This window comes from Haliotis asinina, chromosome 6, assembly GCF_037392515.1.
Source record: "Haliotis asinina isolate JCU_RB_2024 chromosome 6, JCU_Hal_asi_v2, whole genome shotgun sequence".
NCBI lineage: Eukaryota > Metazoa > Mollusca > Gastropoda > Lepetellida > Haliotidae > Haliotis > Haliotis asinina.
Genome location: NC_090285.1, coordinates 71,031,542 through 71,059,061, shown reverse-complemented (window position 1 = coordinate 71,059,061; position 27,520 = coordinate 71,031,542). Strand labels below are relative to the sequence as shown.

The 27,520-nt window shown below is 43.1% G+C and overlaps 1 protein-coding gene across 1 annotated transcript in view; it reads left to right on the top strand.

Moving 5' to 3' along the window:
• Nucleotides 1-27,520, top strand: part of LOC137286184 (activating signal cointegrator 1 complex subunit 3-like) — a 293,474-nt gene that overhangs the window by 32,839 nt on the left and 233,115 nt on the right. Inside the window, exons 16-30 of the mRNA XM_067817886.1 lie at nucleotides 3,426-3,650; nucleotides 5,195-5,314; nucleotides 12,467-12,631; nucleotides 13,386-13,472; nucleotides 13,738-13,914; nucleotides 15,419-15,644; nucleotides 15,952-16,106; nucleotides 16,795-16,893; nucleotides 17,253-17,421; nucleotides 18,138-18,358; nucleotides 19,909-19,994; nucleotides 23,588-23,754; nucleotides 24,149-24,294; nucleotides 24,548-24,668; nucleotides 24,831-24,973. Of these exons, the coding sequence (XP_067673987.1) occupies nucleotides 3,426-3,650; nucleotides 5,195-5,314; nucleotides 12,467-12,631; nucleotides 13,386-13,472; nucleotides 13,738-13,914; nucleotides 15,419-15,644; nucleotides 15,952-16,106; nucleotides 16,795-16,893; nucleotides 17,253-17,421; nucleotides 18,138-18,358; nucleotides 19,909-19,994; nucleotides 23,588-23,754; nucleotides 24,149-24,294; nucleotides 24,548-24,668; nucleotides 24,831-24,973 (2,307 nt within the window). The remainder of the gene's footprint in view (nucleotides 1-3,425; nucleotides 3,651-5,194; nucleotides 5,315-12,466; nucleotides 12,632-13,385; nucleotides 13,473-13,737; nucleotides 13,915-15,418; nucleotides 15,645-15,951; nucleotides 16,107-16,794; nucleotides 16,894-17,252; nucleotides 17,422-18,137; nucleotides 18,359-19,908; nucleotides 19,995-23,587; nucleotides 23,755-24,148; nucleotides 24,295-24,547; nucleotides 24,669-24,830; nucleotides 24,974-27,520) is intronic.

Sequence of the window (27,520 nt, the reverse complement as noted above, 5' to 3'; positions counted from 1 at the left end):
GGACCACTTGAAATCCCTTGCAGTTCCTCTCTGTAGTCCGTGTGAGTCAGAAACGGATCGATGAATTGCAAGTTTTATCAATGTACAAAAATGCCACATGAATATAAACAGGACACATGTGTATCATTTACTACCACCCAACAGCATCCTTATATATCGTCTCATGGGAAGGGCTGAATGCTTACACATTCGCCCTCCAGTACTTCGCTTTGTGGAAGACCAACAATGCAGATTTAAGGCTCCAGCTGGGGATTTGAATGTCATACGACACCTCACGAGTGATGTCATTGCTTGAATTATTGACACAGAAAACACTGTTTCTACTTGCACTAATAACAGCATCACAGATGTCAGAAATACACACTCTGGACTTCAATCACACACAGTTTATTGCCAAAATTCAACAGCCTGGACAACCGGACAGACAATTCCACATCCCGGCATCATCTACAGTCTTCGGGGTGCATGATACACTGGATGTATCATTTTGAAAATATATCTCCAACGTACCAAGACAAGGACACAATGTTTCAACCACCTATTCATCCCATTATCTACTGAGACACCTACGGAAGTATCCCTCAAGACTATGTCAGTATGGACGAGAGCCGTTATAATGAGGGCCTACAGAGCAGCAGAACTTGAACCTCTGCGAGCTTCCAGTCCACACGGAGAGAGTTGGTGTCAACACTTGCTTTACATGGAAACTGCTCTCTAACAACTAAACTGAAAGCCATAAGAAATGTAACACCTCTTCATATGTAAATAATTTCCCTACCATGTCAAGTTGAAGAACCGATTTGTGTGTGCTACATAGATTGTTCATTTCACAAGAAGAGTAAGTAGTGCTTTTTTTTGTATGACACTCATGGACAGTGTTAGACCCATGTGTTTAAGAGTGGTATCGATTGTTCAGTTCGCGATCAATCACAGCAAACAAAAGAGACATTGAAAAAGGCAGAATTTAATGAAATAATCTTAGATTAGTATCTGGTGTGTCCTCCATTGGCATTCAAACACGCCTGAACTCACCATCTCACAGAATACGTCAAAAGTCAGATGAAAGCAGCTGGAATCTGTCTCCACTCGTCCATCAGAGCAGCACTAAGTTGTTGACGTGTATGTGGCTGTTGCTGATGTAACCAGATCCGATGATCGAGGTAATCCCAGAGTTGTTCGATGGGGTTCATATCTGGTGATCTCGCAGACCATGGCAAAACGTGAACGTTGTTGACGTTGAGGAACTATAACGTCTGTTTGGCTGCATGGGGTCAAGCATTATCCTGTTGGAAGAGGGTGTTAGGATTCTGCTGGGTGAACGGCAGGACCTCTGGCTGTAGAACCTGGTTGATGTACCTCTGTGCGGTGAGATTGCCGTCGATCACAACAAAGTTTGCTTTCCTGTCGCCAAGTATACCACCCCAGACCATAACGCTGCCTCCTCCAAAGGGTACAACTTCCTGTATGCAACATCGTGCCTCTTTTTCACCCTGGCGGCGATAAGCTCTTCTTCTCCCGTCCGCTCGGTGTAGCTGGAACCAGCTTTCATCAGAAAAAAGCACCCTCTGCCAATTTCTGTTCTGCCAACGTCTGACATTCCTGGCCCATGTAACCCTGTTTTGATGATGTTGTCGTGTAAGACGTACTCCTTGCAGTAGTCGGTATGGTCTCAGTCCGTATTGTCGGAGCATCTTCTCACTGTTTAGGGACGTATTCAGCGTCCATTTGCCATCACAGTGGCTGTCTAAAAACAGTTTCTCAGGTGCAGTTGACGGAAGTAGCGGTCTTCATGAGGGGTTATAACTGGCGGCCTCCCACTTCTTGGTCTGTCTCTTGTTCCTGTGTTCTGCAAGCGTTGTTGAAACCTTAGAATGGTGAGGCGATGACATCCAAATGCAGCAGCCACTTCCCCATCCGTCGATCCAGTCTGCAGCATTCCGACAGCTCTTTCCCTCTCTTCAGCACTTAACCTCGGCGTTGTATTGAGTACAGTGTGTGTTGTGATAAATCTAGGAGCCTAACATACCCGTTTCCGATACATTTCAAGTGCATTTCAAGATGACAAATCTGCTGGTATATGACCAGATGGTGGCCACGTGAAAACATTCATACACGCAATGTGCAGTAAACATTGGACAAAGTACTATGACTGTATGTCCCAGTCCACCCAGCTGTGAATTGGGTACCTTGGTTAGGATGAGAAAACTACAATAAACTTGGGGCACCTAGTGGCAGCAAGAGTTGTATGCTCCCCAGGGAGCTGAAATTGATAATGCGGTGTGACACTCAGACTGATGTTCAATGATCAAGGGAAATAGATACCAGCGCCTCAAGCAAGCAATAGTTGCATTGATATGTGTGGTATATAAGTATTCTATAATAATGATAAGAATTCACCAATGTGGGCCACTTGTGGCACAACTAACGGTTCCACAAAGGTGCTGAGTTTCTCTCACCCTTTCTATCATGTGACTTGTTGAGACCAAGACTCTGCAGAGTATACTGGCATGAGTGATTATGACCCTGTACTTATAATGAAGATACTTGTACATGAAGAAGGGTCGCGACTGGTCTTGATAGGAATCTTGACATACAGTTGCATTTGACACTATCAAGACGCTAGCTGATCTATATATGATCAGGTTGCAGTCAGTGAATGCTTCAAGAGAAGACAAGTCTGACTGTGTGTGATCCCCCTGTCTCACAGATGAATATTGGAAGAAAAGGATGGAACTACCACCATTATAGTTGCCAAAGTGGGGAAAGTACTGGACGTACATATATGGCAGTCAACAGAATCCCGTGTGGACCCATGACCACTTCTGTCGAATTCTGTAAGCATTATATGCATGAGTCAGGATAAGGAAAAATATGTAATTTTCTGAATAAAATTAATATTTTATACTTATCCTTACTCATGGCGTCAAACCCTCTTAACTGCCTTTCTCAAGCACGCTGAATGCGCTTTAATTCTCATGTTGGGGTGGGTGAGTGAGATTAGTCTTATGTCACTTTCAGCAATATTCCAGCGATATCACCAGAAAATGGTTTTCACACATTGGGGGAATCGAACCCGGGTCTTTGGCGTAATGAGCAAACGCTTTAACCACTAGGCTACCCCACTGCCCCATCATGTTGGGCTTTTGAGAGTTTTTTGGAAAGAGTGGGAAGCATGCCTGGTCATGTGAGCATATTGATGGGAAAGGGAGGCTTCCAGTGGGTGATTGTATTGTATGTCTTCTTCAGTCAGAAGGGATCATGAAGGGAATTCAAGTATTCCACTATCTTCTCATAGAGGGAAGAGATAAGCATAATAAGCATGATTCAGGATAAGTTTTATTCAGAAAATTACATTATTATGTTAATTTGGAAATGTGATGTCTCTAATGATTTTCTTCTGTATCTGCTATATGTTTTATGTTCAGGGCACACAACTGTACGATGCGAAGCGAGGATCCTTTGTGGACCTGGGCATCCTTGATGTGATGCAGATCTTTGGTCGTGCAGGTCGTCCCCAGTTTGACAAGTTTGGTCATGGCACAATTATCACAACCCACGACAAGCTGAGCCATTATCTCTCCCTAATGACAAGACAGAATCCAATTGAGAGCCAGTTCATCAACAGCCTCACAGACAATCTGAATGCTGAGGTAAAGTGTTCTTTCAAGTTCATCCTCAAACTCACAGAGAATGTCAGTGTTGAAGTGAGGTTTACATTCTAGTTCATCCTCAAGCTCACAGAGAATGTCAATGCTGAGGTAAGGTTTACATTCTAGTTCATGAACAGCCTCACAGAGAATGTCAATGCTGAGGTAAGGTTTACATTCTAGTTCATGAACAGCCTCACAGAGAATGTCAAGGGGTAAGTGTACCTATCTCACATTATTGAAGTAACACATGGACATAATGGTGTTGACTTGTCTTGTCAGGTTCACTCCACATTACTGGAATCAATGTAACAATGTTACAACTTATGTTACAACCCATGTGACAGCCCATGTGACAAATCATGTGAGAACCCATGTAACTACTCATGTTACAACCCATGTGACAACTCATGTTACATCCCATGTGACAACTCATGTTACATCCCATGTGACAACTCATGTGACAACCCATGTAACAACTCATGTTACATCCCATGTGACAACTCATGCTACAGCCCATGTGACAACTCATGTTACAGCCCATGTGACAACTCATGTAACAACTGATGTTACATCCCATGTGACAACTCATGTGACAACTGATGTTACATCCCATGTGACAACTCATGTAACAACTGATGTTACATCCCATGTGACAACTCATGTGACAACTCATGTTACATCCCATGTGACAACTCATGTGACAACTCATGTTACATCCCATGTGACAACTCATGTTACATCCCATGTGACAACTCATGTAACAACTGATGTTACATCCCATGTGACAACTCATGTTACATCCCATGTGACAACTCATGATACATCCCATGTGACAACTCATGTTACATCCCATGTGACAACTCATGTTACATCTCATGTGACAACTCATGTGACAACTCATGTTACATCCCATGTGACAACCCATGTGACAACTCATGTTACAACCCATGTTACATCCCATGTGACAACTCCTGTTACAACTCATGTTACAGCCCATATGACAACTCATGTTACATCCCATGTGACAACTCATGTTGCAACTCATGTTACAGCCCATATGACAACTCATGTTACATCCCATGTGACAACTCATGTTGCAGCTCATGTTACAGCCCATGTGACAACTCATGTTGCAACTCATGTTACAGCCCATATGACAACTCATGTTACAGCCCATGTGACAACTCATGTTGCAACTCATGTTACAGCCCATGTGACAACTCATGTTACAACCCATGTGACAACTCATGTTACAACCTGCATCATCTTTGTTGTTAAACTGTCCCATCTCATTTGAATATGGCTTGTTTGGATTTCCTGATGGAAGTGCTGAAGTTAAGTTTGTGAAGTCATGAAAAAATATCCACTTGTACCCTGAATTCTTCATTCCAATCTTAATGTCATGATTTCCTGACATAGTTCAAAGGATAAATGGAACAGTTTTATCCGCATCTAGTAATAAATACTTTCTAGGCCATTGGTTGACGCTGGCTTTATCAGTTTGGTGAGAGAGCGTGTATTAGTTTTCTCTTACTTTATTTCAGGTTGCACTCGGTACTGTAACAAACATGGAGGAGGCTGTCAAGTGGCTCAGCTACACATACCTGTATGTCCGGATGAGGATCAACCCTCTGGCTTATGGCATCCCCTATGGTGTTGTCCAGGTACTCATAGACCTCAGACCGTGCTTAGTCTGACAGCAGTTTCTTGTTTTGACGCATGAAACCATGACTGCAGATGAGGTTTCCATTGTGTTGGGGCGGGTTTAGTCTGGAGTTCTAACATCTGCTCAACAGATTTCTTATCCAGTGCAATCTATAACATGCATTTCCAAAAAAGATTTCTTTCTGAACTGCCTTTTATTGTTGAATCATTGTCTAATTCTAGTAGCTGTACCTGTTGTTTGTGAAGGGGGATAACTCTGCATTGCTCCTGTTTTCTACCTGAGGAAAGCATTGCATTAATTAAGTGGTGATTTGTTGAGCTGTAGAGTAAGCTGTTATGGCCCCTCAATGATGAGGACTACTGCAAGAATTCATAACCCAAACAATCCAGTGTAACTTAGTGTTTTAGTTATTGTGTATTTGTGCAACCAGACAAAATGTCCAACAACTGGAGACCATAATAGTAATATATGATACATCACTATGCATAACTTTGTGCAACCCAGTTTTTGTGCACACTGATCAGAACTTTTTGACCTGCCCTTTACATTGGTTACTTGATGTTCTAAATCAATTCCAGTTGGTGAGCGTTTATGAAACTTTTCTGAAATCTTTTAGCACTTTGTATTTAATTAGGGATTCTCAACCGTGGTACAAGATACTGTAACAATGAAGTAATATGTACTGTCTCAGGGGCTTCAGTGAGTGACAATACCATGCAAAACTTCATATTCTTCCTTATCCTAACTCATGTTTATTATGGTTATCTTCCTCCTCTATGCGGAGATAGTTAAACGCTTAAAATTCCTTGAAGTTTCCTCTAACTGAAGTGAACGTACAATACACTCACCCAAAAGCCTCCCTTTCCCGCCAATATGGTCACATGACCAACCATGCTTGTCACTCTCTCTTTTATCGCCTGATGAGGATGGTTTGAGGCACTTTGGGTCCCGATATAGTAACCGTATGGCTGACATTTATGATTTTAGTGATGAGCATGGTGGAGACACCAGTGAGACTTCATCTAGATCACAGAAGAGAACACCATCAGAATGAGGATCACCTCAACCTAAGAAGTGGAAGTCATTGTTGATCAGCACTGAAACTACGCATCTTTGAAGTCCTTCAACAAAGAGATCATCCCTCCCGATGAACATTACATCTACGGTGAACCTTCAATGCTACTTCCTGATCATGATCATCAGCGCTCATGATCAGTGTTCAAAAACGTTCATCAAAAACGTTCATCAAAAACAACAATGCTGCATCCTTGCTTGAGTCTACTTTCGACGCAGACATCTGCAACATCTACATTCAACGTGTCGGATGCTTCTGCGAATCGACCACTGCTGCATGCACTGGACACCGGCCTCTTCATGCAACACCTCACCTCTCACATGATGAATCTAATGGATCGCCGTTTAGAAGAGGAACGGAAATGCCAGTCAGCAGCTGCAACTACAGTCGCCCTGCGTGGTGGTTCACTGGCTGCACTAGGTCCGTCAGATGAAGTGGAGGCATCGTATGCCTGCTTCCATTCATGGAAATCATCGCTGTCAGCTGTATCATCTCGTAGCAGTCTTGACAATGTCCTGCATCACCTCAGTGCAGGTCTACGTCCAACTCACAGAAGAGGCTATCATCAGATTCGATGTCATCTCAATGAAGAAGTTGAAGTCATGTATGTCCCCCAGTACTAAGTCTTCAAATACTAGATCATTGCTTACACAATGGACCAGCTCTTCTACAAATTCCTTCAGCAAAGACATTGTCCCACTTGAAAAACGAATTGAGTATGGCAAGCTTCCGCTCCTACTGCCTGAGGTACAGACCATCAGCAAGACATCCAAACATTCAGCATTTGCTGGACCTTCATCAAGTGCATCTGCAACAAAGCTGTGATCTTCAGAGAGTCTACTATCAACATGGACATTCACGTCATCTACACTCAACACGATGGATGGATGCATCTTCTGCATCTTCTGCTTCATGCTCTGCAGCCCCTTGACTCCAGCCTCTTCAAACGACAATTCACCACTCTACCTTATGGAGCGTCTATTTGAAGGGGAAAGCACTCATGGCGACTGCACTCATGCACCACTCTGAGGATGCATGCAGAGCAGACATTAAGATCACTCTGACATTTGACATAGGGACAACGTTCAATGAACCCCTCGGACCACTCACGAATGTATTTGCAGAAGAATAGAGATGACTCATCAGGCAGGGATACACATCGCCAGCCAGCATCAGAGAAGTCGTCTCGGACGTAGAGATTACATCATGCATTACGACTGGGCTAGACATCGCTTCACCATTAATGGAGTTCAATGACACCCTCACCTACAAGATGATCAATGAGGACTTCAACATCTTGACCTACCCTCCAATTACACTGATATTTACAGTACCGGACAACCATCTACGTTTGCCTTACTGTGTATCAGCATCAACACTTCCTGTCGTTCAACGCTTGCAGATTTACTCTAAAACTGACTCAGCGACTGCACTCAAACACCTTCAGCACTTCAGCAGGAACGGTTCCCCGCATGCTTTGTTCCCAGTTTCACCATTCAACATGGGTCTACATCCTTCACAGGAGCATGCGGGGATACACAATCAACACGGGTCTACATCCTTCACAGGAGCATGCGGGGAACACAACACGGGTCTACATCCTTGACAGGAGCATGCGGGAGAACACAATCAACCGGGGTCTACATTCTTCACAGGAGCATGCGGGGAACACAATCAACATGGGTCTACATCCTTCACAGGAGCATGTGGGGGGAACACAATCAACACCGGTCTACATCCTTCACAGGAGCATGTGGGGGGAACAAAATCAACATGGGTCTACATCCTTCACAGGAGCATGTGGGGGAAACACAATCAACACGGGTCTACATCCTTCACAGGAGCATGCGGGGAACACAATCAACATGGGTCTACATCCTTCACAGGAGCATGGGGGGGAAACACAATCAACACGGGTCTACATCCTTCACAGGAGCATGTGCGGGGAAACACAATCAACATGGGTGTACATCCTGCACAGGAGCATGTGGGGAACACAATCAACACGGGTGTACATCCTTCACAGGAGCATGTGCGGGGAAACACAATCAACATGGGTGTACATCCTTCACAGGAGCATGTGGGGAACACAATCAACACGGGTGTACATCCTTCACAGGAGCATGTGCGGGGAACACAATCAACATGGGTCTACATCCTTCACAGGAGCATGTGCGGGGAAACACAATCAACACCGGTCTACATCCTTTACAGGAGCATGCGGGAAACACAATCAACATGGGTCTACATCCTTCACAGGAGCATGCAGGGGAAACACAATCAACATGGGTCTACATCCTTCACAGGAGCCTGCGAGGAACACAATCAACATGGGTGTACATCCTTCACAGGAGCATGTGCGGGGAACACAATCAACATGGGTCTACATCCTTCACAGGAGCATGTGGGGGACACAATCAACACCGGTCTACATCCTTCACAGGAGCATGTGGGGGGGAAACACAATCAACACGAGTCTACATCCTTCACAGGAGCATGCGGGGATACACAATCAACACGGGTCTACATCCTTCACAGGAGCATGCGGGGAACACAACACGGGTCTACATCCTTGACAGGAGCATGCGGGAGAACACAATCAACCCGGGTCTACATTCTTCACAGGAGCATGCGGGGAACACAATCAACATGGGTCTACATCCTTCACAGGAGCATGTGGGGGGAACACAATCAACACCGGTCTACATCCTTCACAGGAGCATGTGGGGGGAACAAAATCAACATGGGTCTACATCCTTCACAGGAGCATGTGGGGGAAACACAATCAACACGGGTCTACATCCTTCACAGGAGCATGCGGGGAACACAATCAACATGGGTCTACATCCTTCACAGGAGCATGGGGGGGAAACACAATCAACACGGGTCTACATCCTTCACAGGAGCATGTGCGGGGAAACACAATCAACATGGGTGTACATCCTGCACAGGAGCCTGCGGGGAACACAATCAACATGGGTGTACATCCTTCACAGGAGCATGTGGGGAACACAATCAACACGGGTCTACATCCTTCACAGGAGCATGTGCGGGGAACACAATCAACATGGGTCTACATCCTTCACAGGAGCATGTGCGGGGAAACACAATCAACACCGGTCTACATCCTTTACAGGAGCATGCGGGAAACACAATCAACATGGGTCTACATCCTTCACAGGAGCATGCAGGGGAAACACAATCAACATGGGTCTACATCCTTCACAGGAGCCTGCGGGGAACACAATCAACATGGGTGTACATCCTTCACAGGAGCATGTGGGGGAAACACAATCAACACGGGTCTACATTCTTCACAGGAGCATGTGGGGGAAACACAATCAACATGGGTCTACATCCTTCACAGGAGCATGTGGGGGAAACACAATCAACACGGGTCTACATCCTTCACAGGAGCATGTGCGGGGAAACACAATCAACATGGGTGTACATCCTGCACAGGAGCATGTGGGGGAGCACAATCAACACGGGTGTACATCCTTCACAGGAGCATGCGGGAAACACAATCAACATGGGTGTACATCCTTCACAGGAGCATGTGCGGGGAACACAATCAACATGGGTCTACATCCTTTACAGAAGCATGCGGGAAACACAATCAACATGGGTCTACATCCTTCACAGGAGCATGTGGGGGACACAATCAACATGGGTGTACATCCTTCACAGGAGCATGTGGGGGAAACACAATCAACACGGGTGTACATCCTTCACAGGAGCATGTGCGGGGAACACAATCAACATGGGTCTACATCCTTCACAGGAGCATGTGGGGGACACAATGAACACCGGTCTACATCCTTCACAGGAGCATGTGGGGGAAACACAATCAACACCGGTCTACATCCTTCACAGGAGCATATGGGGGAAACACAATCAACACCGGTCTACATCCTTTACAGGAGCATGCGGGAAACACAATCAACATGGGTCTACATCCTTCACAGGAGCCTGCGGGGAACACAATCAACACGGGTCTACATCCTTCACAGCAGCATGTGGGGGAACACAATCAACACGGGTCTACATCCTTCACAGGAGCTTGTGGGGGAACACAATCAACATGGGTCTACATCCTTCACAGGAGCATGTGGGGGGGAACACAATCAACACGGGTCTACATTCTTCACAGGAGCATGTGGGGGAAACACAATCAACATGGGTCTACATCCTTCACAGGAGCATGTGGGGGAAACACAATCAACACGGGTCTACATCCTTCACAGGAGCATGTGCGGGGAAACACAATCAACATGGGTCTACATCCTGCACAGGAGCATGTGGGGGAGCACAATCAACACGGGTGTACATCCTTCACAGGAGCATGCGGGAAACACAATCAACATGGGTGTACATCCTTCACAGGAGCATGTGCGGGGAACACAATCAACATGGGTCTACATCCTTTACAGAAGCATGCGGGAAACACAATCAACATGGGTCTACATCCTTCACAGGAGCCTGCGGGGAACACAATCAACATGGGTCTACATCCTTCACAGGAGCATGTGGGGAACACAATCAACACGGGTGTACATCCTTCACAGGAGCATGTGCGGGGAACACAATCAACATGGGTGTACATCCTTCACAGGAGCATGTGGGGGACACAATGAACACCGGTCTACATCCTTCACAGGAGCATGTGGGGGAAACACAATCAACATGGGTCTCCATCCTTCACAGGAGCATGGGGGGGAAACACAATCAACATGGGTCTCCATCCTTCACAGGAGCATGGGGGGGAAACACAATCAACATGGGTGTACATCCTTCACAGGAGCATGTGCGGGGAACACAATCAACACGGGTCTACATCCTTCACAGGAGCATGTGGGGGGAACAAAATCAACATGGGTCTACATCCTTCACAGGAGCATGTGGGGGAACACAATCAACACAGGTCTACATCCTTCACAGGAGCATGTGGGGGAAACACAATCAACATGGGTCTACATCCTTCACAGGAGTCTGCGGGGATACACATGTCACAGGAGCATGTGGGGGGAACAAAATCAACACGGGTCTAAATCCTTCACAGGAGCCTGCGTGGGAACACAATCAACACAGGTCTACATCCTTCACAGGAGCATGCAGGGAACACAATCAACATTCGCTGTTTACCGTCAGATGATTCTTTGTAGAGGATAAGATGATCTAATCTACTCTACTTACTCGAAGAAGGATCAACAATTCATCTCCATCTGTCACTTACATCAAGTCATACACCTGCGAGGTATTCAACAAGATTCTTTTTGACGCTTCATTGAACCTGGTTACTACAGTCAACCTGTACCAGGGTGAGGAAGCGTGGAAATTGAAGAATAAGTAGTTGGAGGAAGAAACTAGTGCTAAAATCTTACTGTTTATCATGTGACTTGTAGAGAGCAAGACACATTGTGGAGTAAAATGGTTTAGAGTCTATGCACACATCTACAACAGGCTAGCATGAGTGATTATGACCCTGTACTCATAAGGAAGATAACTGTAAATGAAGAGTCACGACTGGTTTTGATAGAAATCTTGACATACAGTGGCATTAGACACCAGCAAGACGCTAGCTAATCTATATATCATCAGGTTCCAGTCAACGAATACTTCACCAGAAGACAAGTTTGTCTGGATGTGGTCCCCCATCTCACAAATGAACATTGGAAGAATGGGACTGAGCTACCACCGTTACATAGTCCAGCATGGCCTTGACCCACTGTTGTTTCCGTCGGATTCTGTAAGCATAATAAACATGAGTCAGGAAAAGGAAAAATATGTAATTTTCTGAATAAAATTGATAGTTTATACTTATCCTGACTCATGGCATCAAGCCCTCCCAACAGCTGCTCTTGGGCACACTGAATACACAGTAATTATCATGTCAGGCTTCTGAGATTTCGGAGAGAGTGACAAGCATGGCGGTTCATGTGTGTGTTTTGGCAGGAAAGGGAGGCTTCAGGTGGGTGTATTGTACGTTGGCTTCAGTTCATGTGATGAAAACTATACCCTTTATATTGCATTATATTTGTAAGTAGTCCCTAGTAAATATTATGTTATCTCCAGGATGACCCAAGCTTGGAGGCCCACCGGCGCGACCTCATCACAGAAGCAGGCCGCAAGCTGGACAAAGCCATGATGGTCAGATTTGATGAGAGGACAACCTACTTCTCATCCACTGACCTGGGTCGCATTGCCAGCCATTTCTACATCAAGTATGACACAATGGAGGTGAGATATACAAAGACCTTAGTCGTATTGCCAGCCATTTCCATATCAAGTACGACACAATAGAGGTGAGATACACAAAGACCTTAGTCGTATTGCCAGCCATTTCCATATCAAGTACGACACAATGGAGGTGAGATACACAAAGACCTTAGTCGTATTGCCAGCCATTTCCATATCAAGTACGACACAATAGAGGTGAGATACACAAAGACCTTAGTCGTATTGCCAGCCATTTCCATATCAAGTACGACACAATAGAGGTGAGATACACAAAGACCTTAGTCGTATTGCCAGCCATTTCCATATCAAGTACGACACAATGGAGGTGACATGTACTCTGACCTGGGTCAGATTTGCTGTTCACCTCTACATGAAGTAGGTCACTCACCTACGGGGGTTCTGGGATGGCTGAGGTGTCTAGTGCCACACGTTGTAAATACTTGTTCTGATGATTTAGGTATGTTGTGGAACTCCAGTAATGTACGTTGCGAAGGGTGTAGTCTGCATGGTCAACACACTGGTCAGGTTTTGTGGAGCTGTTTTTCACTCTGATGTGGTATCCTGCTATAGCCATATCATGTTTCATAACTGTTATTCCCTAGTTGAAGTTTTTTGCTTTTTCCAGTCATTTTGGAAGAATTTTTAAATATGTCAACTGACGTAATGTATATAAGATTTGTGTTGCAGAGTGAGCCAACAAGAGTAGCATGGTGAAAGTGGATTGTCTTATCTGTTAAATATGTTCTCTTTGCAGACAATCAACGAGTTCTTCAAAGCTCACATGGCAGAACCAGAGGTGTTTAACATATTGGCCAAGGCGCAGGAGTTTGAACAAATCAAGGTCAGTGTACTTTTAATGTCTGAAAGTGTCTAAAGCTGCAAGACATAATGATGAGTCCTTACAGTGACCTGGCCAAACCTGAACAAGTACTAGAAGTCACAAGTCACAAAACAGAAGTTTTATTTGTTATTTACACAATGTTTTATTTTAAAGAAGGTATCTTGTTTGTTTTTAGAATATATGTGTATTCTAGCTTCAGCTACTGAAAAGAAAATAGCTTATTTGAGTATGTATGACAGTGTTTAATGGAATGTTTGTATGGCAGGTTCGTGAGGATGAGATGGATGAACTGGACAACTTGATGTTCGATGCGTGTGAGATGCCTGTGGCCGGAGGGAAAGAAAACCCCAACGGAAAAGTCAACATCTTGCTGCAGGCATATATCTCGCGGCATGGACTGGAGTCTTTCTCCCTCATTTCTGACATGTCATATGTCGCTCAGGTGAGTCATCCATTGTCAGCAAAATTATCATTCATATGGAGTAGTGTTCGTTAGGTGTCATTACTGATGACAAGTAAGGGAATTGATGAAATGTTAACGAAGATGAAACAACAATAAATGTCATGCATGTTGGCCAACACATGTGCAGCACCTTATTATATACTGTTGTCCAACACATGTGCAGCACCTTATTACCTACTGTTGGCCAACACATGTGCAGCACCTTATTATATACTGTTGGCCAACACATGTGCAGCACCTTATTATATACTGTTGTCCAAGACATGTGCAGCACCTTATTATATACTGTTGGCCAACACATGTGCAGCACCTTATTATATACTGTTGGCCAACACATGTGCAGCACCTTATTATCTACTGTAGGCCAACACATGTGCAGCACCTTATTATATACTGTCGGCCAACACATGTGCAGCACCTTATTATCTACTGTTGGCCAACACATGTGCAGCACCTTATTACCTACTGTTGGCCAACACATGTGCAGCACCTTATTATATACTGTTGGTCAACACATGTGCAGCACCTTATTATCTACTGTTGGCCAACACATGTGCAGCACCTTATATTATACTGTTGGCCAACACATGTGCAGCACCTTATATTATACTGTTGGCCAACACATGTGCAGCACCTTATTATATACTGTTGGATAAAACACATGTGCAGCACCTTATTATATACTGTTGGATAAAACACATGTGCAGCACCTTATTATCTACTGTTGGCCAACACATGTGCAGCACCTTATTATCTACTGTTGGCTAACTTGCTAGTAACTGCTCCATTCCACCAAAGCTGGTCCACAGCGGGTCTCAAGAGTACACTCTCTGGTTCAGATATAGTAGCTGCGAGGACTGTTATTATCCTTGCCGTTGCCGCCTTTATGCTTCTTGTTTTTGCCACTGGGTTTGGGTGTCGGCTGTGGTTACTTGTTCTTGAGGGTTAGCACCAGAGCATAACAAATGTACTTTTGCAAAGGAGGCCAATTTTTCATGCGGAATCGGGTGGCTCTTATGAATGCATTGCACGCATGCATGACTGCCACAAGGAGGTTTGCTTTTCTTTCTTTCTTTGTATGATCTGCTGCTAGAGATGATAAGGCAACATGGACGTAATGGTGCTTTGCATGGCCATCTTGTAGTCAAAGAATTCTGTCAGTAAATCTAACAACTCAAATAAACTCTTAGACTGGCAGTAAAATTTCTATTCACAGACCAATATGGCTATTACTAGCCCACTCTGTAACACTACAGTGTCCACTGATAATTGGCAGGTGGTGTTGCTCTGGCATGCCATGCCCCACCACATCGTCTACTTCATTTTCGTGTCCAGGTGATGTTTTGCTGATGTCTGATTAACATTCAGAGCAGAACTAGGATTAGGACATGGACTGACCTAATTATTGGCCGAACAATATATATGTATAGACAAAGCATCAGCTTGCATGTTGTTCCATGTTGAAGTATGTGGTCCTCCACAGAATGCCTCCCGGATCATGCGAGCTCTGTTTGAGATGGCGCTGAAGAAGGGTTGGCCTGTGATGGCAGGTCGGCTGCTGACACTGAGCAAGGTGGTGGACAAGAGGCTATGGGCGCATGAACACCCACTGCGACAGTTCCCCATTCTCTCCCAGGAAATCCTCAACAAGATTGAAGCCAGGAACCTTTACATCGACCGACTGAAAGACATGGATGCCAAGGAAATTGGTAGGCCTGTTGTCTTAGCAGATTTGTAAGACCTATGCACTGAGAGTAGGATACGATTGCCAGGGAAATAGGTAGGACTGTCAGGAAGCTCTTTCAGGATGTGTGTTCTGTAGTAATAGTGATAGTTTCAGAAGTGTTACTGTAGTAATGGTTTGGCGCTCAGTGTAAGAGTTACCTCTTTGGTAAAAAACACATTGCTTTTGTTGCATTTGTTGAATTTTGCTCAAGCCATTGGGAAGCTGGCCCTGTTCTTTCTGCGTCATTTAAGGAATATTGCTGTGAAGGTTTGTGATGTTTTGTTACCTAGGCCATATAGTGCACCACATCAGGATGGGAACAATCATCAAAAGATGTGTCAACCAGATCCCAGCACTCACCCTGGATGCGAGCATCCAGCCAATCACTCGCACTGTTCTCAGAGTGAGACTCACCATCACTGCTGACTTCAGCTGGGATGATAAGGTAAGAAAAACAACCATGAGGTGATACAGTGATACCATGGTCTTCAGTGAGCTGAGTTAGTTGAGTGAGTGAGTGAGTGAGAGAGTGAGAGAGTGAGAGAGATGCCATCAGATGATAGAACCATACCAAAATCTGTCTCTGTTATACATATGATTGGCAGGTGCAGTGTAGGATAAAATTTCCCATTGCACTGCCTTTATTGCAGTATGTAATGAAAGAAATATGCTACTGAAGTATTTAAATGTTTTATTTAGAAGTTTACCCACTGAAAAATTTACTTGCACCTGGTGCAAGTTAGACAACTAGGTTGCGCTTTGTAGTATTGAGTGGACCATTGCAAGTAACAAAGCATTAATTGAGCCCTGTTTATTAATTGTAGTGAATATCTTAATGACCATTTGTAATTTGTGGCATATCTGAAACTTGTGTAGAATGAGAACTTCATAATGATTGCTCTGTGGATCCAGTACACTTCTGTGTCATGACAGAGCGTGGTCAACAAGAACTTTGGCTGACTAGTTGAATGTATCGGCCATTTATAGACTGCTATGAGGCAGTGAGGACAGAAGGTCATGTTGCCCATGTAAGTCATTCAGCATGGAACCTTTTCTGAATGCCTTGTGTCTGTAACATTGGTAGTTATTGCCATGACTAAACGCACCATCATGATGTGTTGAATTGACAACAGGTTCACGGCAGTGCGACGGAGCCATTCTGGGTGTGGGTGGAGGACCCTGACAATAACCATATATACCACTCTGACTACTTCCTGCTGCACAAGAAACATGTAGGTGGCCAAACTGTGTTGTATTGTGGGGTCAGTAGTCACTCTGAAAAGAATGTATGCCCGTGTATTAATACATGGATTGAGCTGCATTATAGGGGTTAGATGTATGAAAGTGTATTTTAAATTCAGCATTAATCAAGTGGTTAGACAAGGGATGGGATCTGCAGTTAATGTGTGACAAACTCTGTTTCTCTGTAAAATTAATAAATGTGTAGTGGCTAGTTCCTTTAATTGTTTGCACAAAGTAAGTGCTTAAGTTTTTAAATGAAAATATCATTTGTATATGGAACTGTGCAGCCTCTGTGTTACAGTTGGCGAGTATGAACACAAGATATAATACAATGTTGATACACGTTTAGGTTGTGAAGGATGAACCCCAGAGCTTGGTGTTCACCATACCAATCTTTGAACCGCTGCCAACCCAGTACTATGTAAGGGCAGTGTCAGACCGGTGGCTTGGATCAGAGACTGTCTTTCCCATCTCCTTCCAACACCTCATTCTGCCGGAGAGACATCCCCCTCACACAGGTAACGGGCATCGCTCATAGTTCTTTCCACCAACAGGAAGCAGACGGCACCAATCATACTCCATACACAGGAAGCAAACTGCACTGATAGTATCTCCCCCACAAACAGGTAGCAGAGGGCACCAATCATACTCCATACACAGGAAGCAAACTGCACTGATAGTATCTCCCCCACAAACAGGTAGCAGACGGCACCAATCATACTCCATACACAGGAAGCAAACTGCACTGATAGTATCTCCCCCACAAACAGGTAGCAGAGGGCACCAATCATACTCCATACACAGGAAGCAAACTGCACTGATAGTATCTCCCCCACAAACAGGTAGCAGACGGCACCAATCATACTCCATACACAGGAAGCAAACTGCACTGATAGTATCTCCCCCACAAACAGGTAGCAGACGGCACCAATCATACTCCATACACAGGAAGCAAACTGCACTGATAGTATCTCCCCCACAAACAGGTAGCAGACGGCACCAATCATACTCCATACACAGGAAGCAAACTGCACTGATAGTATCTCCCCCACAAACAGGTAGCAGACGGCACCAATCATACTCCATGACCAGATACCAGATGACTCCATTAGTGTCCATACACATAATCACACACACAGGAATCAGATGTGACTATCGGTAATAGTATCAGCTTCCTCTGTAGCCTGTAGTTGGGATGTCCTTTTTTAAGATATTGTACTGTATTTGTTTCCAGAGCTGCTAGACCTGCAGCCCCTGCCAGTGTCTGCCCTGAAGAACCCCCAGTATGAGGCCCTGTACCGCTTCACTCACTTCAACCCCATTCAGACTCAGATATTCCACACACTGTATCACAACGACTGCAACGTGTTGCTCGGTGCACCCACTGGTTCCGGAAAGACAGTTGCTGCGGAGTTGGCAATATTCCGGATATTCAACCATTACCCCAAACACAAGGTGGGTATGTGTGTCATGGAGAATATTGACGAAATATTCTGTCCCATTCTTATGATGCCTAAAAGTATCAGTGTGTTATCTGTGTTGCAGCCAGAATATTTCCAAATCCTGTACTTGGATTTGTCCCATTGACCTTCTGAACTGAAGTGGGAGGCCTTGTCCACATGAACAAAGAGGTTAACCCTACAAGGGTGTCATCTATGGGATGACTCAACGTATTGCCACGTCTGTGTCTTGGTCAGGATACTCTGGAAGTCAAATCACTGATGTAAAAGACAAATGATCATATGGAGACCTGGAGACCACTAGTTCTGTGTAATCAGTTCTCTGTAATTCAGCCAAGCGACCTGTGATTATTATCTCCAGTTGTGCATATGTCCTGAAGCAGGGGATATAGTATTTGGCTCTGTCCCTCTAGTGCCCAGACTATTTTGGTGACCTTCACTTAAGGTGATAGTGACACTGAAGATTTCAGCATATTAAGATGCATGTTAAACTTGTCAGCAAGACATCTCAAGAACCGTTTTCTTTATTTTCTTCATATTCAACACCAAGCTTCATCTAAGGAAGGCACAGGGCACAGTCGATATTGATGACCTTCACGTAATTTTCAAGGATCAATGTGACACTTTGAAGACTTCAGCATTTTAAACTGCATGTTAAGATTGTCAGAGAGATATCTGAAGAACATTTTTCTTATGTATTCTGTTGTATAGAGCTTGGATGTATTCTTTGTTTGACTGTCTCAAGCTTATATCATATTACAAACAATAAACAACATGAGTTTGATCATGTGAGAAAGGCATGTTGTCGGGATACTTTGTTAGAATTGCTCTACAGTAATGTTTGCTCTATGTGAGAGGCTCCAAATTAACTGATGAGTTGGTCTTGCTCATTGACTTAGATATTGTGTCCTGATAATGCTCACAATAACAATTCGCTGATATGTCTGATCAAGACTTGATTATTTATGGCAAAGTCAGGCACCTTTGTCTAGGGGCCAAGGAAAAATATTGTGTTATCCAAATTTTGAAACATCCAATGTTGATTTCACCAGCATCTTTAATCTTCTTATTTTACAATGACACACTCTCAACATTCCGTCATGCCAGCTCTGCCCCAGTGCTCACATGTGGTCTGCTTTTCATCAAGATCTTTTCCCAGCAGTCCCACTTCCATGTGCAGACACACAGACACCAGCCTAGCAGACGATACATTAACTCAACAGTTCACTCGATTTTCTTCATAGATATTCAAGACTTCCGTGGAATGTTTTTCAATAAGCAATTTCTTCATGACCATTTTTGTATATTTCATACACTAAGACATTCATGTCAAGGTCAAAGTGAGTCTTGAAAATATTTGTGCATGTGAACAACTACAGAGCAAGATATCAAGAGAGGTTTACTGGTCATGTTTTTGTTGATATTCATCTTAAATTACGACCTTCACTTTCATTACTTTTTCAGTTTGTTCTGCTAATTTATGGTGGGAGTTATGACACCTTAGTTACAGTGCTTGTTGTCTCCATATATAACTGTATGTTGTAGGCGGTGTACATTGCACCACTGAAGGCTCTGGTGCGGGAGCGGATGGAGGACTGGAAGGTTAGGATAGAGCAGAAGCTGGGCAAGAAGTAAGTGCACAGTCTGAGTATCTATCGGTCTCTCTGTCTCTCCATCTCTGTCATTCTGTCTGTCAATCCGTGTATGCATCTCTAATTGGGGTTGTGGGGTAGTCTAGTGGTTAAAGTGTTTACTCATCATGACAAAGACCCATGTTCAATTCCCACATGGATAAAGTGTGTGAAGCCCTTTTCTGGTGTCTCCCCACTGTGATATTGCTGGAATATTGCTAAAAAGCAGAGTAAAACTAGACTCTCTGTATCTTTAATTCCTTTCTGTCTGTGTCTGTGTCTGTGTCTGTGTGCCTTTGTGTGTGACTGTTTATCAGTATATCGCCCACATTTATGCCTCTCCTTCTATACTGCTTCAGTGTGTTATGGAAGTTGTATTAACTGCTTCAGTGTGTTATGGAAGATGTATTAACTGCTTCAGTGTGTTATGGAAGATGTATTAACTGCTTCAGTGTGTTATGGAAGATGTATTAACTGCTTCAGTGTCTTATGGAAGTTGTATTAACTGCTTCAGTGTGTTATGGAAGATGTATTAACTGCTTCAGTGTGTTATGGAAGTTGTATTAACTGCTTCAGTGTGTTATGGAAGATGTATTAACTGCTTCAGTGTGTTATGGAAGATGTAGTAACTGCTTCAGTGTGTTATGGAAGATGTATTAACTGCTTCAGTGTGTTATGGAAGATGTATTAACTGCTTCAGTGTGTTATGGAAGGTGTAGTAACTGCTTCAGTGTGTTATGGAAGATGTATTAACTGCTTCAGTGTGTTATGGAAGATGTATTAACTGCTTCAGTGTGTTATGGAAGATGTATTAACTGCTTCAGTGTGTTATGGAAGATGTATTAACTGCTTCAGTGTGTTATGGAAGATGTATTAACTGCTTCAGTGTGTTATGGAAGGTGTAGTAACTGCTTCAGTGTGTTATGGAAGATGTATTAACTGCTTCAGTGTGTTATGGAAGATGTATTAACTGCTTCAGTGTGTTATGGAAGATGTATTAACTGCTTCAGTGTGTTATGGAAGATGTATTAACTGCTTCAGTGTGTTATGGAAGATGTATTAACTGCTTCAGTGTCTTAGGGAAGTTGTATTAACTGCTTCAGTGTGTTATGGAAGTTGTATTAACTGCTTCAGTGTGTTATGGAAGATGTAGTAACTGCTTCAGTGTGTTATGGAAGATGTATTAACTGCTTCAGTTTGTTATGGAAGATGTAATAACTACTTCAGTGTGTTAGGGAAGATGTATTAACTGCTTCGGTGTGTTATGGAAGATGTATTAACTGCTTCAGTGTCTTAGGGAAGATGTATTAACTGCTTCAGTGTGTTATGGAAGATGTATTAACTGCTTCAGTGTGTTATGGAAGATGTATTAACTGCTTCAGTGTGTTGTGGAAGGTGTATTAACTGCTTCAGTGTGTTATGGAAGATGTAATAACTGCTTCAGTGTGTTATGGAAGGTGTATTAACTGCTTCAGTGTGTTATGGAAGATGTAATAACTGCTTCAGTGTGTTATGGAAGATGTATTAACTGCTTCAGTGTGTTATGGAAGATGTATTAACTGCTTCAGTGTGTTATGGAAGATGTATTAACTGCTTCAGTGTGTTATGGAAGATTTAATAACTGCTTCAGTGTGTTATGGAAGGTGTATTAACTGCTTCAGTGTGTTATGGAAGATGTATTAACTGCTTCAGTGTGTTATGGAAGATGTATTAACTGCTTCAGTGTGTTATGGAAGATGTATTAACTGCTTCAGTGTGTTATGGAAGATGTAATAACTGCTTCAGTGTGTTATGGAAGATGTATTAACTGCTTCGGTGTGTTATGGAAGATGTATTAACTGCCTCAGTGTCTTATGGAAGATGTATTAACTGCTTTGGTGTGTTATGGAAGATGTATTAACTGCTTCAGTGTGTTATGGAAGATGTAGTAACTGCTTCAGTGTGTTATGGAAGATGTATTAACTGCTTCAGTGTGTTATGGAAGGTGTATTAACTGCTTCAGTGTGTTATGGAAGATGTATTAACTGCTTCAGTGTGTTATGGAAGATGTAATAACTGCTTCAGTGTGTTATGGAAGATGTATTAACTGCTTCAGTGTGTTATGGAAGATGTAATAATTGCTTCAGTGTGTTAGGGAAGGTGTATTAACTGCTTCAGTGTGTTATGGAAGATGTATTAACTGCTTCAGTGTGTTATGGAAGATGTAATAACTGCTTCAGTGTGTTATGGAAGATGTATTAACTGCTTCAGTGTGTTATGGAAGATGTAGTAACTGCTTCAGTGTGTTATGGAAGATGTAATAACTGCTTCAGTGTGTTATGGAAGATGTATTAACTACTTCAGTGTGTTATGGAAGATGTATTAACTGCTTCAGTGTTTTAGGGAAGATGTATTAACTGCTTCAGTGTGTTATGGAAGATGTATTAACTGCTTCAGTGTGTTATGGAAGATGTATTAACTGCTTCAGTGTGTTAGGGAAGATGTATTAACTGCTTCAGTGTTTTAGGGAAGATGTAATAACTGCTTCAGTGTGTTATGGAAGATGTAATAACTGCTTCAGTGTGTTAGGGAAGGTGTATTAACTGCTTCAGTGTGTTATGGAAGATGTATTAACTGCTTCAGTGTGTTATGGAAGATGTATTAACTGCTTCAGTGTGTTATGGAAGATTTAATAACTGCTTCAGTGTGTTATGGAAGGTGTATTAACTGCTTCAGTGTGTTATGGAAGATGTATTAACTGCTTCAGTGTGTTATGGAAGATGTATTAACTGCTTCAGTGTGTTATCGAAGATGTATTAACTGCTTCAGTGTGTTATGGAAGGTGTATTAACTGCTTCAGTGTGTTATGGAAGATGTATTAACTGCTTCAGTGTGTTATGGAAGATGAATTAACTGCTTCAGTGTGTTAGGGAAGGTGTAATAACTGCTTCAGTGTGTTATGGAAGATGTATTAACTGCTTCAGTGTGTTATGGAAGGTGTATTAACTGCTTCAGTGTGTTATGGAAGATGTATTAACTGCTTCAGTGTGTTATGGAAGATGAATTAACTGCTTCAGTGTGGTATGGAAGATGTATTAACTGCTTCAGTGTGTTATGGAAGATGTATTAACTGCTTCAGTGTGTTATGGAAGATGAATTAACTGCTTCAGTGTGTTATGGAAGATGAATTAACTGCTTCAGTGTGTTATGGAAGGTGTATTAACTGCTTCAGTGTGTTATGGAAGATGAATTAACTGCTTCAGTGTGTTATGGAAGGTGTATTAACTGCTTCAGTGTGTTATGGAAGATGTATTAACTGCTTCAGTGTGTTATGGAAGATGAATTAACTGCTTCAGTGTGTTATGGAAGATGTATTAACTGCTTCAGTGTGTTATGGAAGATGTATTAACTGCTTCAGTGTGTTATGGAAGATGAATTAACTGCTTCAGTGTGTTATGGAAGATGAATTAAGTGCTTCAGTGTGTTATGGAAGGTGTATTAACTGCTTCAGTGTGTTATGGAAGTTGTATTAACTGCTGAAATGTGATCATAGTAATGTGAGACTTTAGATGTGACAGATATATCCTGTACACAATGTTATTTGGTTCCTTCAGAGTAGTAGAGTTGACTGGAGATGTAACACCAGACATGCGTGCTGTGGCCAATGCTGACCTGATAGTGACAACACCTGAGAAATGGGATGGTGTGAGTCGGTCGTGGCAGACTCGGAGCTATGTCAAGTCTGTAGCCCTGCTGGTCATAGATGAAATCCATCTGCTTGGTGAGCCTTGTTCTGTTTCGAAGTCTAAGATAGCCGCATGCTAGTTCCCTGGCATTCTCATCCATTCAGTATGTGAAGTCAACTGACATGAAGAGCAGTATGGTAGCCGAGTAGTTAAAGCATTCACTTGTGTGAACCCATTTTTGGTGTTCCCAGCCGTGATATTGCTGAAATACTGCTAAAAGAGGCATGAAACTAAACTCACTCACTCATTCAACCAACAAGTAGTTGACATGAGAATAAAACATAATTGTTTCTTGAGCATAATTTTTAGTTTAATATCCTATTGATGTAGAACCTCTGTTGTACATATATACAATATTTCTTATATGTAATATACTGTTTTACATTGCCCCTCCCAGCATTGCCATACCTGTGAAACGTTTTACTCTAGGTGATGATCGAGGTCCTGTTCTGGAAGTTATTGTTTCCCGAACTAACTTCATCTCCAGCACCACCATGACCAAAGTTCGAGTTGTAGGACTCTCCACAGCTCTGGCCAATGCACGTGATCTTGCTGACTGGCTGGCTATTAAACAGGTAGAAGATATCATCTGCATAAACATCACGCAGTGTTATTTATACCTTCATTTTTCTCAGCTGAAATTTAAATACACTTGTCTTCATGTGGACTGGTGCTCAAAATATCCTTATCTTAGTCTTCTGTCACTGACACTTGTATTTAAAGGCCTCCTCTCGCTTTGGAAAATATGTTACATTGTTGCTTTTAATTTACGTTTCTTTTTTGTTATTCTGGCCTTCATTACCGAAAACTTTGAATGGTATGTTTCAGATGGGTCTGTTCAACTTCCGTCCATCTGTTCGTCCTGTTCCACTTGAGGTTCACATCAATGGTTTCCCGGGCCAACACTACTGCCCCCGTATGGCGACCATGAACAAACCCACATTCCAGGGTGAGGGAACTTGTTGTCTTTGTGTTAGGCTGGTCATGGAGATGATGGTGGTGGTGGTGGTGATGATGACAATGATGATGACGATGACGATGATGATGATGTAATGGATGCTGACAAATTCATGATTATTATGGTGACGATGATGATTGTTTTTCCCTCCAGCTGTGAAGACTCATTCCCCTGAGAAGCCAGTGTTGGTGTTTGTGTCATCCCGTCGCCAGACACGCCTCACTGCCCTTGATCTTATTGCCTTCCTTGCTGCAGAGGACAACCCCAAGCAGTGGCTGCACATGGCTGAGATGGAGGTAGGTCCTGGTCATGTTAATAGAGAACGATGTCATGAGGATGATGTTATAGGATAGGCATGACACAGTATTCAAAGACCACACAGGTTGCCCGGCAGGGTAGCATCTTTCAGGCAAGCCAGAAAACTATCATCTGAGATTCATTCAAAGAGTTGCCCTGTTTCTTTGACATACACATGCTCATCTTTTCATGATCTGAGAACATTACTCATTCTCTCACTCGCTCACCTATCCACCCACACAATCACAAGATTGCCTGCCCACTCACTGTGATTTGTATGGATTCCATACGCAGACTTTAGTCGCTGGGCATTTTGGGAGTCTGACATGGTTTTCATTGAGTGTACAGAAGAGTGTACTTTACTAAGAAAGTGAAATTCCAAATATGACATATGTTGAGTGTACGGAAGTTGGGTTTATTGTTTAATGTGTGCTTGACAATGGGTTTCGTTTGTTTATGACAATGGGTTTAGTGGATGCCTGACAGTGGGTTATGTGTGTGTATGACAATGGGTGTTACTGATGTTCCACAGTAGGGTTTAATGCATGTCTTACAATGGGGTGTGAAAATGGGGTTATTTGTTTTTGTTAATGGGTTTTATGGATGTTTAATAGTGGGTTTAATGGAATGTCTTACAGGTTTTTTGTATTAGTGTGTGAAAGTGGCTTGTTATGACAACCTCTGCCATGTTACCCCAACAACACCATGTCAGAGTCCAGGTTATCAAGTCAATGGCGTGCAGTGGGAACAGTTTCATGTGTTAAGTCGGAAGTAGAAGCAAGGGTCAGAAACTACTTCAGGTCAGTGGCTCGCAGTGGGAACGGTTTCGTGTGTTAAGTCGGAAGTAGACGCAAGGGTCAGAAACTACTTCAGGTCAGTGGCTTGCTGTGGGAACAGTTTCGTGTGTTAAGTCGGAAGTAGACGCAAGGGTCAGAAACTACTTCAGGTCAGTGGTTTGCAGTGGGAACAGTTTCGTGTGTTAAGTCGGAAGTAGACGCAAGGGTCAGAAACTACTTCAGGTCAGTGGCTTGCAGTGGGAACAGTTTCGTGTGTTAAGTCGGAAGTAGACGCAAGGGTCAGAAACTAATTCAAGTCAGTGGCTTGCAGTGGGAACAGTTTCGTGTGTTAAGTCGGAAGTAGAAGCAAGGGTCAGAAACTGCTTCAAGTCAGTGGCTTGCAGTGGGAACAGTTTCGTGTGTTAAGTCGGAAGTAGACGCAAGGGTCAGAAACTACTTCAGGTCAGTGGCTTGCAGTGGGAACAGTTTCGTGTGTTAAGTCGGAAGTAGACACAAGGGTCAGAAACTACTTCAGGTCAGTGGCTTGCAGTGGGAACAGTTTCGTGTGTTAAGTCGGAAGTAGACGCAAGGGTCAGAAACTACTTCAGGTCAGTGGCTTGCAGTGGGAACAGTTTCGTGTGTTAAGTCGGAAGTAGACGCAAGGGTCAGAAACTACTTCAGGTCAGTGGCTTGCAGTGGGAACAGTTTCGTGTGTTAAGTCGGAAGTAGACGCAAGGGTCAGAAACTGCTTCAAGTCAGTGGCTTGCAGTGGGAACAGTTTCGTGTGTTTAGTTGGTAGTAGACGCAAACATCAGAAACTACTTCAGGTCAGTGGCTTGCAGTGGGAGTCGGAAGTAGACGCAAGGGTCAGAAACTACTTCAGGTCAGTGACTTGCAGTGGGAACAGTTTCGTGTGTTAAGTCGGAAGTAGACGCAAGGGTCGGAAACTACTTCAGGTCAGTGACTTAGTTTCACCATGTCAGTTTGAGTATGCCTCTGAGGTGCAGAATTCAGTGTATGACAAATGTCCTTATTATTAATGTCCTTATTATTAATGTCATTATTATTAATGTCCTTATTATTAATGTCATTATTATTATTTGTTTTACAACAAAACAGAATATAACAATTTGAACTGACATATACATTTGCATCATAAAATGTGTGTTGGATTACAATCATATCTTTTTAAGCAAGTTGAATCCTTTCTATAATATTCTAATATATTTTACTTGGACATATTTTATGTGAATGATGACAGTCAGGCACCTGGTTTGAGCACTACCTCACTGCATCCAAGATGATTGGATGGTCAAACATACTGACTTGGCTGACACAGTTCGTTGTAACCGAAATGTGTGGACTGATGCTCTGGAATATAATCACTGGACTATCTCATTCAAGCTGCAGACTGCCATCATACAGTTTGAATATGGTGTTAAACACAAAACTAAAGTTCGCACATTAGGCTGATCTTCTGTACCTGTAATACATATTCACAACTTACACAGGTCAAGTGGCATACTAGATTCATGACATACAGGTCAGGAGGCCTAGATTCATAACTTACGGAGGTCAGGATGTGTACAAGACTGACAACTGACACAGGTCAGGAGGTGTACTAGATTGACAACTTGTAGAGATCAGGAGGCATTTTAGATTCACAACTTGTAGAGGTCAGGAGGCATAGTAGATTCATAACTTACAGAGGTCCAGAGGCATGCTAGATTCACAACTTACACAGGTCAAGAGGCATTCTAGATTCACAAC